This window comes from Vigna umbellata, chromosome 4 (assembly GCF_029865625.1).
Source record: "Vigna umbellata cultivar VRB3 chromosome 4, Vumbellata_1.0, whole genome shotgun sequence".
NCBI lineage: Eukaryota > Viridiplantae > Streptophyta > Magnoliopsida > Fabales > Fabaceae > Vigna > Vigna umbellata.
Window position 1 is genome coordinate 73,248,525 of NC_142168.1, and position 13,115 is coordinate 73,261,639.

General features: G+C 34.9%; 1 protein-coding gene across 4 annotated transcripts; it reads left to right on the forward strand.

Moving 5' to 3' along the window:
* The first annotated feature begins 3,455 nt into the window (after window positions 1-3,455).
* Window positions 3,456-10,298, forward strand: LOC148201202 (histone-lysine N-methyltransferase family member SUVH9-like). 4 transcript variants are annotated; one of them, XM_088113276.1, is made up of 4 exons: window positions 3,456-5,926; window positions 6,731-6,795; window positions 7,766-7,837; window positions 9,714-10,298. In XM_088113276.1, the coding sequence occupies exon 1, from the start codon at window positions 3,740-3,742 to the stop codon at window positions 5,858-5,860; it is 2,121 nt and encodes a 706-aa protein (XP_087969402.1). In that variant the 5' UTR covers window positions 3,456-3,739; the 3' UTR covers window positions 5,861-5,926; window positions 6,731-6,795; window positions 7,766-7,837; window positions 9,714-10,298. The 4 variants fall into 4 exon arrangements, with proteins under 4 accessions (XP_087969402.1, XP_087969400.1, XP_087969401.1 ...); XM_088113274.1 differs by lacking the exon at window positions 6,731-6,795 and having other exon boundaries at window positions 7,741-7,837; XM_088113275.1 differs by lacking the exon at window positions 6,731-6,795.
* Window positions 10,299-13,115: the final 2,817 nt, after the last annotated feature.

The window sequence follows — 13,115 nt, forward strand, 5'->3', positions numbered from 1 at the left end:
TTTCGTCAAAGTGCCATTTAAGGTTCTTTGCATCTTCTTTAACAAAGAACATACATTTAAACCTAGGTATTATAGGCAAATACCACATCATCTTAGCAGGTGCACCATCATTACCTTCATTAGTAGTGTTTCTGTCAGATTTCTTTTTAAAACGGGATAAACCACATGTTGGACAATACTTTAGCGAAACAAACTCCTTTGTGTACAAAACACAATCATTAGGACAAGCATGTATCTTTTGATATTCAAAACCCATTGGACATAAAAAAACTTTTGCCTCGTAATTACGAATAGGTAGAGTATTATTTCCTGGAAGCATCTCCTTCAACAACTCCAACAACTCGGTGAAACTTTTATCGGTCCATCCATTCCTTGCTTTTAAACTAAACAACTTTAAAGTTGCAGACATACATGTAAAGTTCGAGCATCCAGGGAACAACAGTTGCTCTGAATCATTTATAAGAGAATCATACAAATTAGCTCTTCCAAAATTATCTTCACCGACATCACGTATCATGTCCTCTAAATGATCACTCATCCATTCTTTCACATAATCCGTTCATCTTGACGTGGTAGGCTGGTTTAATACTTCTCCATGCCAAGTCCAAACGGTATAAGTCCTCATTATGCCGAACATGAATAGATGGTCACACACATTGCCTAAGTCTTGTTCTATTTGATTAAGACAACGAACACAAGGACAAAAATATGTCCCGTTCACAGACTTAGCATTTTGTTCAACGTATTGCAAGAACTCTGAAACACCCTTATCATATTCTTTATTGATGCGATGTTCATTCATCCAGCTTCGATCCATACTATGTTCGTAAAATCATCACTTTAAGTTTTTAACTCTCATAAGGTTAGGCCTTACCCATTCAAAAAAATTATTTTTCATAATTTGCTAAGACACGTGCAAAGAAGTCTACATCATAAATTTGATAAGATTTTCGCAGCATTTCACATTGGTATCCGAAATACACGAAATGAGAGTAGTCAACGATGGCCACAATCAAATATGCATTCGGAGAACAACACAAATACTGAACCGAAATTTTATCAATCTTACCTATAAACTCCAACTTACATGTTATTGCAAATTATAAAAATTAATTTTCTCAAACTGTCGAATCGGACAATTCAAAATTTAACACAAACGATTAAAAGATTAATCGTTTATGTTAAATTTCAAACGGGAACTAAGTTTCACTCAATGATTTGATACTTATAATCTAACATGTCAATTATAATAACACAACTACTACATGCATATTCAAAAGCCAATAACACATGCAGACCTTAAAGTCAAAATCATGCATACACAAAACCCAATAACATGCATACAAAAAAATTATCAACGAAGAAGCTAACCTGAAAAGAAGATTCCAAATGAAATGGAGGAAATTCGAGGAGTGCACGACCTAAAACGTAGGCCAAAAAGAGTAAAAAATGCCGCCCAAGAACACGCAAGAAACTGCATCAAAACGCACCGAAAATGATTTTTAATCGGTTCAAATCAAAGATATTTCATCACAGAGCAATTTAATCGGATTAAAAGTAAATTTAAACGGTCCAAAAGAGAGAAAACGTACCTGGAAACACAATGCCGCAAAGTGAAATCGCGGGGAAGACGATGAACAATGAGCGTAACTCCTCGCGGGTTCACCATTTTAGTATATATGGCACTAGACGTCGGGTACTGGGGGGCCCCGACGTTTATAATATTATAGACGTCGGAGCCATAACTAATATGACGTCTTTTGGATTTAAATATTCATATTCATGGGGGGTTTAGACGTCCGTTAGAGGGGCCCCGACGTCTATAATATTAGAGACGTCAGGGCCCCTCCACAACGGACGTTTCAGTGGCTGAAAAGGTTAACTCTTCAACTACCATGTCAGCCACTGAAACTTCCGTTGTGGAGGGGCCCGACGTCTCTAATATTATAGACGTAGGGGCCCCTCTAACAGACGTTTCAATGGCTGAAAAAGTTAACTCTTCAACTACCCTGTCAGCCACTTAAATGTTCATTGTGGAGGGGCCCCGACGTGTATAATATTATAGACGTCGAGACCCCTCCACAACAGACGTTTAAGTGGATGATAAAGTAGTTGGAGAATTAATTTTTTTCAGTCACTTAAACGTCTGTTTGAGAGACCTCGATGTTTATAATATTATAGACGTCGGGTCCCCCACAACAGACGTCTAAAGTCTCACTTATTTACAAAAATATCACCGATCAATTATTTACGTTTATATTTTTATAGACAGACATTTATTAAATAACGTTAAAAGCCAATTATGTACTAGTGTGATCATAAATCAACTTTAGTAATATTAATAAGAACTTAAGTTTATTGATTTATTATGCTAAACTTAGTTTTTTTTTCCTGGATCTTAGAAGATGCAGATTTGACTTTAATTAGATAATTGGAATAACTTTGTCCATGTGTCACTTAGAAATGCATGCTGTAGAGAGGCATCATTTGTCCATATTATTAAGAAGATGCAAGAGATCTTGAACAGGATGCCAAACTTGACATGCATTGGGTAATGATTTCAGATCACATATATAAGAACACATTTATGTTGTCACTACTTGTCAACATTGCAGAACAGCTCATATATGATGGTATCTAAGGTGAGTTTGAATTGTTATACTATTCTGCCTTTAGTAATGAACTTTATAAAATTTCATTTATTTTAATAAATATTAAAATATTTATTTAATATGTATAATATTATACATTATTTAATTAAGTTTTTTCCTTTAATTACATATTAATCTATTTCAATGTTTTTTTATATTATATAAATTTCAATTTTTAATTATCTTCTTTCAATAATTTTAATGTTTAATTTTCTTGCTTTATATATTATTATCATTTTTAACTTTTATCAACAAATTTATAATTAAAATTATCTTTTAACAATTATATCAAATTAATTATTAGCATTTTATTTAAATAGTTTTTTTCTTCAAATTATTTATAATAGACATAATTATATATATATATATATCACTTTTAATATTTATTATACTATAAAAATATTCTAATTATTTATAAATTATTATTCCATTTATGTTTTTTTCAATTGTAATATTTCTTATATTTAAATAAATATATTTCAACTGTTTTAAAATGATTATTACAATTTTTAATATTTTAATTATAATATTTATACTTTTAAATAGAAATGTTTCAATTAATTTTACATTTATTTCATTTACCATTTTAAAGAAAAGAAAAATCCAATATAACTAACTTTCAGTTTTTTAAGAATCTAATAACAGTTATGTATACTGTCTTATTAGTTAAAGTGCACACTATACTCTCTAAAGAATTAAAAGTGTAAGAGAGTGTTATTACAGGGAAGAATTATGACTAATACATATATATTTATCTAGAACTCTCTCATACGTACTTGTTTTTATCTTACTTCACTAAAAAAATAAGTACTTAGAAAGAAGAAAGATCAAGAAGACATCTTGCATAGTAATTTTCACCATTCTTCAAATACAATCATGTCTTATGAACTCAGCAGTTCATAAATTTCAAATTTCATCCAATTCATTTGAAATTCCGAACCCACACAAAATTCCAGAGCTTCCCATTTCTCTAACCTTAATGAATCTTCTTGTTGTTGCTGTGTTCTTCCCAATCACCATTTTCAATGTTACTCCTTCCAATCTAAACCCTACCCACTAACATCATCACCGCTACACCCTCTTGTACCATGAACTCTCTCTTTTCGCTTGAAAACCTTCCTCCACCACCGGGAATTCCAATCCCCGCCTCAATTGCCGCCGCCACAGCCACCACCAGCGCCTCCCCGGCCCCAACACTAATCCCAAAGCTCGAACCTTTCGACGGATGGCTCAACAACCCCACTTCCCAACAAAAACAATCTCAGGACTCCAATTTTTCAAATGGGTCTCTGGACCTCGACCTCAATCTTGTATGCGACGGAACCTCCGACGAACCAAACAACAACAACTTATTTTCCGAGTTCAACAGAATCTCCCAGCTTTTCCACACTGCGTTCTCCGCCAACGACCCCCAAAATGACGCCGTTCCCGACCCCATCACCGATAGCCTGCAGCAGCTCCGAAACGACGCCTTTTCCAACCCTTTTGCCGAAAACTCGCAGCACATCAAAACCGAAGCCGATTCGGACCCATGGCTGCAGCAGGCCCCAAAGGGCATCGTTCCGGACCCGGATTCGCGGGCAATTGTGCCCGTTCCGGAGGAGCAGCAGTCTTCTTCGATGGTGGCCGCAACCACGCCGAGGCGACGGTGTAAGGAGCTGGTTCGGGTGGCGGATCTTGGCGGGCCGGAGCATCGGCACTTCCGGGACGTTGTCCGGCGGACTCGGATGGTGTATGACTCGTTGCGCGTGCTGGCGACGGTGGAGGACGAGCGGCGGGTGGACGCCCGCAAAGGGCGCAGCGATTTGCGAGCCTCGGCCGTGATGAGGAGCTGTGGTTTGTGGTTGAATCGCGACAAGAGAATTGTTGGTGCGATTCCTGGTGTTTGTGTTGGTGATGTGTTCCTCTATAGGATGGAGTTGTGCGTGGTTGGGTTGCACGGTCATCCTCAGGCCGGCATCGATTATCTTCCTGGCAGCATGAGTTCCAACGGCGAACCAATTGCCACGAGCGTGATTGTCTCAGGTGGTTACGAGGATGACGTTGACGAGGGTGATGTTATCACCTACTCCGGCCATGGTGGGCAGGACAAGAATTCTCGGCAGGTTTGTCACCAGAAGCTTGAGGGAGGGAACCTTGCAATGGAGCGGAGTAAACACTATGGGATTGAGGTGAGGGTGATTCGCGGGGTGCGCTGTGAGGGTGCAGCCTCTGCCACTGGGAAGTTGTATGTGTATGACGGCTTGTATACGATTATCGATTGCTATTTTGATGTTGGGAAGTCGGGTTTCGGTGTTTTCAAGTTCAAGCTGTGTAGGATCGATGGGCAAGCTAAGATGGGGAGCACGTTCATGAAGGAAGCGCAAATGCTAAAGAAGGATCCTTTGAGTTTCAAACCCACGTGTTGTGTTTCGCTTGATATTTCAAACAGGAACGAGAATGTGGGGGTTCGCCTTTTCAATGATCTTGATCGCAATTTCGACCCTCTCAGGTATGAATACCTTGTGAAGACAAACTTTCCTGAGTTTGTTTTTCACCAGAGTGGGAGGGGTACGGGTTGCGATTGTGTGGACGGGTGTGTTGAAGGGTGCTTCTGTGCCATGAAGAACGGAGGGGAGTTTCCCTATAATCACAGTGGGATTCTCTTGAGAGGGAAGCCTTTGGTTTTTGAGTGCGGCCCGTTTTGTCAATGCCCCCCTCATTGTCGGAATCGGGTGACGCAGAAGGGGCTCAAAAACAGGATGGAGGTGTTCAGATCTAGGGAAACTGGTTGGGGAGTTAGGTCCTTGGACCTTATTCAAGCTGGTGCTTTTATATGTGAGTACACAGGGGTTGTGCTCACTAGGGAGCAAGCAGAACTTTTGTCCATGAATGGTGATTCCTTGATATATCCGAATCGGTTCACTGATAGGTGGTCGGAATGGGGTGACTTGACTATGATAGACTCCAATTATGTGCGTCCATCTTATCCCTCGCTCCCTCCTTTGGATTTTGCTTTGGATGTGTCAAGAATGAGGAATGTTGCTTGCTATATGAGTCATAGTTCCACTCCCAATGTGTTGGTTCAGTTTGTCTTGTATGATCACAATAATTTGATGTTCCCTCACCTTATGCTGTTTGCAATGGAGAACATCCCTCCCATGAGAGAGCTCAGCCTTGATTATGGGGTAGCTGACGAGTGGACAGGAAAACTCGCTATATGTAACTGATTTGTTTTCAAAGTTTTCTACACTTTATGATATACTGAAGCCAAGTTTAATGAATTGTTCGCAGAGGTAAGGCCATGTTCTTTCAGCAACTTATTTGTTTTCAGAATTTGCACTCTACTCTTCCATTTGATATCTTCCATTTGATATTTTAGCTTATTTCTCAATATTAGTCTGGTCTGGATTGTAAACTCTGTTAGCCATACGATTTGTAGACATATTATTCATTATAAACTGCTCCATTTTGTGGTCTTTCTAGCATCCTGGTGCACTTCAGATGACAGGAAGTTCAATATTTGTTGTGACTTTGAAGATTGAGATAATATGTTGTAATATCTTACAATTGTAGTTTGGTTTTCAGATCCATCAGTAGTTTTATCTATTTCTCTCAGTCCAATATGTTATCCTGTATTTGGGATGTGTTTTGTGTGTCTTCTTCTATTTATCTATTAAGGGTGCTATTTTATTGCACACATGCTCTTAAAACTTTCTTTCCTAAGAAATCCACTTCATTTACAGTCACATCATATTATGTATTAGTGTAATAAATTAACTGTATTCGAATTCGTTAATACTATCCATGGACAATTGCCACTTAATTTGTTCATCTTGGTTCTTTATAAATATTTTGTGGAATTCAGGTGTGAGTGTTAAAGTTTGTCATCTATAATTAATGGGCTAAGGGACTTAATTTGTTGCTTTATTTTAACTATTAAAAGATATGTTTCTTGTTATTCTATTTTTTGAGAGTCATTATTATATGAAAATTGTTGCACTTAATCACTATGATTTAGATTGTGAATTATATAAATCTTAATTCTCAATTAATTTTTTGTCATGTTGGTTCTATAAATGGTGTACCCTTGTCCTCAGTGTTGTTTCGTGTTTGGTGTCTGTGGCGGAGTTGGTGCCTCATACTAATATTACAGGCTTACAAGGTGCTAAAAATATTGATTATGACTATTTTTACTAACTATATTTTTCTGCTATGAGCACTTAGGAAACAAAAATAAGAAGAAAAATGGAAATGCGATTCTTCATTAGTTAAAATTAACTTATGCAATAAATTTGTAGAAACATAAGCTAATTTTAATTTATGTGGAAACTTGTTTCTTTATTTTTCCTTCTTATTTTTCTCTTCTAGAAGTATTTAAGGAGATATTTGTTCAAACCTTCCCTTTATGTTATTTAAAACATTATTGACTGAATTTGTCTGGTCAAAAGACTACAGTGAAGACCAACATAAGGTTGGAACAACTTAACCAGAAGAATTGAGAATTGAACAACTATAGGCAACCTTAAGCTGTCATCAAATTGTTAACTGAAAAATGTTACATGTCCGTTAGGGATAACAGTGTCCATGATTTATTCATGTAAGATGCTAATAGCAAGAATAAACTTTACCACTTGTTATCCTGAGTTAACATTTTCCATTAGCAATTGGGTGATATATTTACACTGGATAAAATTTGCTTTATTTTTAAAATTAGAGGATCCAAAGTGCAATTAAATTTTTATAGGGACCAAAAGTACATATCTCTGAACCTATAAGGACTAAAATTGGAAGTCTAAAACTTATAATAGGGTTAAACAATATGATAAACTATTTATAACATAACATATAATATACTAAACCAAATAATAATAAGTTAAAAAAGCACAATATATGATATAATATAAATTAAGGAATAATAGAAATAAAAATATGTTATGTGCATGTATTTTAAATTTTAAATGGGGGAAATGTAGGATTTTGCAATCCAATTTAATTGACAGCCAATACTTGTGTGTGTGAATCTTGCACTAAAAGATTATGTCAAAATCTGCTTTCTATCTGTTGGATTTCCATCCTGCCTGAATTCCCATTGTGTTTCACTACACAGATTCTTTTCACGTGGGTTTTTGCAGCGCTTTTAGGTTTGTTCCAACTTCCTATCATGCAAGATTGGTGCTTCAGATACGGTTGTGGATCAGTAAAAGGTCAAATGGAAATTTAATGTTAATTTTTCACAGTGTAATAATTTTCATTATGTTTAAGTTGAGTTGAAAACTAAACTAGTTGATTGAAAATGTCTTTGGTCTGTGTTAGGGAAGATGCTTACTTTGAGATTGCCTATGATATTTGAATCTAGTTATGAATTAACTATCTGAAAATTATTAGCTGTTTGAGAGTCTTACACTCCTCTATTTATCAATTTTGGATAGCAAAGTGCAGTGCGCATAGTGGGATGACTGTTATTTTAAAATATTTTTTTATGGGTATATACTTCATTTTCCATCTCTTCCTCTTGTAGACAATAAAAAAACTAATTCATTTTCAGTATGTTTCCCATTTGCACTGATTTCTCGTATCAGCCACATGTTAAAATCATTAGTAATGGACAATGGGGTCAATCATTTTTACAAATTTCACAGTGGTCTTTCAAAGACTGATTATACTTCGCAAAAACCAAATCTCTTGCAACTTTTGATCTTCAAAGCTGCTACCTTTCTCAGAAAGAATCAAAGAAAACTTCATGCTTTGAAAGATCTGCCAAAGACTGCTGTAGCCCCCATCCCCAGTTTGACAGTGCTGCTATTCCCTTTTATCAATATATTGACATGCCTTTTTATGCAAGTGTCATATTGGCTTTAACTAAATCAGTGCAGGAGACCCGAACTATCTTGTTTTAAATTTACCTTTCTTTATTTAGAAGAATAAGTAATAAAAATTGGGCTTGTAGACTGCATTGTCACAGACAGATGCTATGAGGTCATGAACTAACTATTCTAAAAGCTTAAATTGTAAGTTGATGGCTCTTGCATGGTTGCAAGTATAACAAACTGCTAGTAACTTGAAAGCTTTTCAAAAAGCAAACATTCCACTCCTTTTTAAAAATATTTATGTTTAATTTTATGAACTATGTTTTAGGTTTTAGTTATCTGGTATGTTAGTCCTTTTTGTCTCTATGATTTTATTCACATACATTTGTTATTATATTTTATTCAGCCAGGCATATTTGGACCTGATTTCATTGTTTCTTTGTGAACCTGCCCTTCTTTCAATACATAAAATAAAATTTAGTAAAATTTAATCATTTCTTTCAAATTAATTACTGCATTTTTTTTAAAGTAAAGGAGCTTGTGTAATTACATTTATATGGTTCTCACATTCCATCCCCATTCATTACACTGTTTCCATCCCCTGGAAATCTTTCGAGCATCGTTTCTCTTGTTCCTTGTCCAACATTTTAGTTATATAACCTTAATGTTAAGAAGTTGCTTCATAACCGTATTCCTAAATTTTTGTGGATTGAGCTCTTATCTTAGTTTTTAACATTGTCATCTGATGCTATGTGTGGTAAAATTGTCGCCTTTTGAAATAACTGCCTTAAAGTCATATCTAAGGTGATTTTTGATTAATTGCCTTGTAAAAATCTATACACCGATAGTGCATGATGATTGATCATTTTATCTTAAAAGAAGAGATTCAATTCAGAAATGACTGTTCTGAGATAAAATCACAACATAAATATTGCTGGTTAGATATTTTTTCATAGATTTAAACCAGACCCTAGTCTATTGGTTTGTCCATTTTGCTTCAGCAAAGGCTCTTTATCACAGACTAATGAGGTTACATATATTGCTGGTTTGAGATATTTCATCTCAGATCTTTATACTTTTGTAGTTGTGCTTTGAAAGTTTTACATGTGTTTTTATCACACCTGTGAGCACCCTTAGGCAGTTGAGTTTAGGTGGAAATGATAACTCCCTTTACTACGTATGAAAAATTTTTATACTTGAAACCAAATTTGTCTTTCATTATGAGCAATGTCATTCTTGAGGCATGCCAATTTGAGTTGATATTCATTTGCAGATAGTGAAGATGATATGGCATGACTTTTACACGGTTTTTCAACCCTGCCTGTGAAGGAAGGTATAATAACTTGCTGGCTTATGGTGCCAGGATATCAAAATTCAAACATGTGGAGCTCTCTGTTACGTTATAAATGATGTGCCCTTTGTGGTGAGGAAGATCAGGAATTGTGTAGACTTGTGTAATTTTCGAACCTGTTGATGACATTTGTTTGTTTGTAGTAACTGTTGATTTCTTCCTTCTCCTGGGCGAAGAAGAAGCACTTTCGCAGTCACATTTTTGTACTCACGTATACTTCAGCTGTGTCAACTGTTGCATCATTTGGGGTACTTGTTTGTACATAACATAAGTTCAAAGCTTGTATAGGTTTTGTAATAGTGACTGGCAAAGATAGATGGACATTGCTGCTGATGATCTTGTATGATGACATGGAATAAACGTAACACTATAATGTTCTTAAAAACCTTACATGAACATAGCATTTACAAATTCAGCATTTTCAGTATTTTGTCAGACAATGAGAGCATATCATGGTTGTATGGGATATGAATAATTTTTCCTTATTTAGGTGGGATCTGTCTGTTACACTCTTTTCTTACTTTTTCACCACTTTTACAACAGTGTAGTAAATTACCACTTTACTTTCTGTTGTATGTCTTTATAGCAGTATACAAGAAGCGTTGATGACTTATTTAATTAGGTTAGGTTTTGTTTATTTATCCTTATTTAATAAGCCAACCTAAATTAAGTTAATTAATATTAAGGAGGAACACTTTTATTGTATGTTGTGTTGTGATAAAGTTTATAAGGGGTGGATTTGGACGTGACCATATAGGCCTAAGTAGTTACGTAAGATGGTCTTTTTGTAAAGGCTGCTTCTATAATTTTACCTCGATACATTTAAAAGTTCTGGTTTTACTCTCTTTTTTTTTCATTTTGATTTCCAGAATAAAAAATATTTTGGAATACAAAATAAAAAAAACATTTTTGATTTTGAAACAAGTCTAGATCAGAGAGGAAGGATTACTTCATGAGATTATTTCGTGACGAAGGATTTTCTATGACTTGAGTCTTAGGTTAAGGCTTAAGGTTTTATTTAATGTTTGGTGTTGCAACCGTGCTGTGAAAGAATGTTTGAAATTATCTGTTTTTCTTCAAAAGTACAACTTTGACTCTTTAAATTCTTCTATACTTGCAAAAAAAAAAAAATGTAAAATTGGGGTTGTTATCATGATTTTTACATAAAATTAAAGCCAACCAATTCAACATTGAAATCAACTAATACTAAACCTTTCTCACTAAGTGTCATTCCTAGCATCAACAAATGGAATCTCAACAACATGAAGCTTGGTAGCAAGGAAGCTCAGCAGCATGGAAGCTTAATCGCATTGGAGCTTGATAGCATGAGAGCTTGGTAGCATGAAGTTCGATAGCATGGAACTCAACAACATGGAGCTCGACAATGTGGAACATCAGTAGCATGGAACTTGGCGACATGGAACTTGATGGTATGGAGCTCGACAGCATGGAGCTTGACAATATTAAGCTTGCAAGTAGGGACCTCGACAACATGGCAACTCAAAAACGGAGCAAGGCCAACTCTCATGGAAGGTTCTGTTGACTAATTAAAATGCCACCCTCTTCATGCCTTCTTCCTTTGGTTAAGCTCTAATGGTGAAGGTCCATAGCCATGCTTCTATTATTACCCCTCTTGATCGAGTTACAACTTTCAGCATGTGAGCATCGGGAACTTAACAACCAAATTCAAACCTTTTTGCAAATTATTTAATTCTCGGGCTTAGGAGGCTGTGTACCATATGCCTGTTTAGTTGAGCTAGTCCATGCCGAGCTCTTCTTGACTGACCATTCAAAGCAGAGCTCCTCTAAATCGACCACTCTAGGTTGAGCTCTTCTGGACCGACCACTCCAACCCAAGTTCCTATGGTTCGAGCTCTTTGGGACTGATCACTCCAAGCCGAGCTCGAAGATCGATCACTCTAGACAGAGCTCTTTGGCCAACTCATAGGTTGCCCACTCTGGGCCGATTGGTTACAAAATTGTCAGTAACAATGGTAATGACAAAGTAGTCCCATTATTATCGAACAATATGGTTGACCGATTACAAAATGGTTAGATTAATAATGGTAAGGACGAGTTAATTTGTTAATGCTGATTAATGTATGATTGGATTGTAATTAGACTAACAAAAAGATAAAATCTTATTACAACTACTATATATAAAGGTCTAATTAACAATTCATTTACTGATTTTGACATCATAATACTTTCTACAAGTATTATACGAGCGAACTTTGAGAAACGTCAAAACCTAGTAGTTGACAACATAACATCTGACTGGCCACATAACGCAATAAAGATACTTGAATGATAAAGACAAAACAACCACGTCAGAAATCAAGAATAATTGATTGTTTTCAAGCTTGATCAAAGACTTATCGAAATAATAATTATTATTATTATTTTATTTTTACTTTTAACGAAAGTGACTAATTCTTACAATACCGTGAATCAAATTACGATTTGATTTATAACTTAATTCTTTTTAATATATAATGATGTTTAGTACATTGTTTTTGGAAGCAAAATTTCCAATTTTTATTCCTTAAGAAGTATTCTAAGGACAATCGTTGACATTTTCCATGATACTAATATTTGAAGGAGTTAGCATGTGTATATTTTTCAGATTATGTATTTTATCCTTTGTCGCTTCATCAATTAAATTGATTCAAAGCTTTCTGTTAGAGTTAAAAATTTCCTAATTAGAAAATCATTGTCAGGACACATTTATTTATTCATTACATTGAATTTTATTGAAAATACTTATAAATTAACAAAGATGCTTCAAATTTAAAATATGCTCCTATTATGAGAAATTATTCCAATCAATCTTTTTTTCAGTAAAAAATAAATAAATATTAAATTAGAACACTTATCCAAATCCTTTTACAAGAAAGTTCAAAGTATTACCCAATTTAAGACACATAATTGGTAATATCCCTAAAGTATCATTACACTCAACAATGTCTAAATCTTGTAGGGTTAAATGAAAGTCACATAAAGTATAAATTGACAATATATGCTAACTAGAAACAAAGAGTGACAGGTTGAGAGTTGTTGTTGAGACACGATGTGGAAAATGTTTTTTTAATAATTTCTTTTAACACTTTTTTTATAATTATCTACAAAGTAATTTATGATTGGTCTATTTTAAATATACAACATCATAATAAAATAGTAATACGTAATTTATGATTAAAAAATTGTTAAAAAAATTATTAACATGTGACACTGTCTGTGATATTGTATTCATTACATGACTAATCTGAAGTTTTTCACTTTTTCAGATATTTTGATTTTAAACATTTAACTGACACTGAAACC

Excerpts from the sequence above, each read along its gene's own strand:
- LOC148201202 (XM_088113276.1), top strand. The coding sequence starts at position 3,740 with ATGAACTCTCTCTTTTCGCTTGAAAACCTTCCTCCACCACCGGGAATT.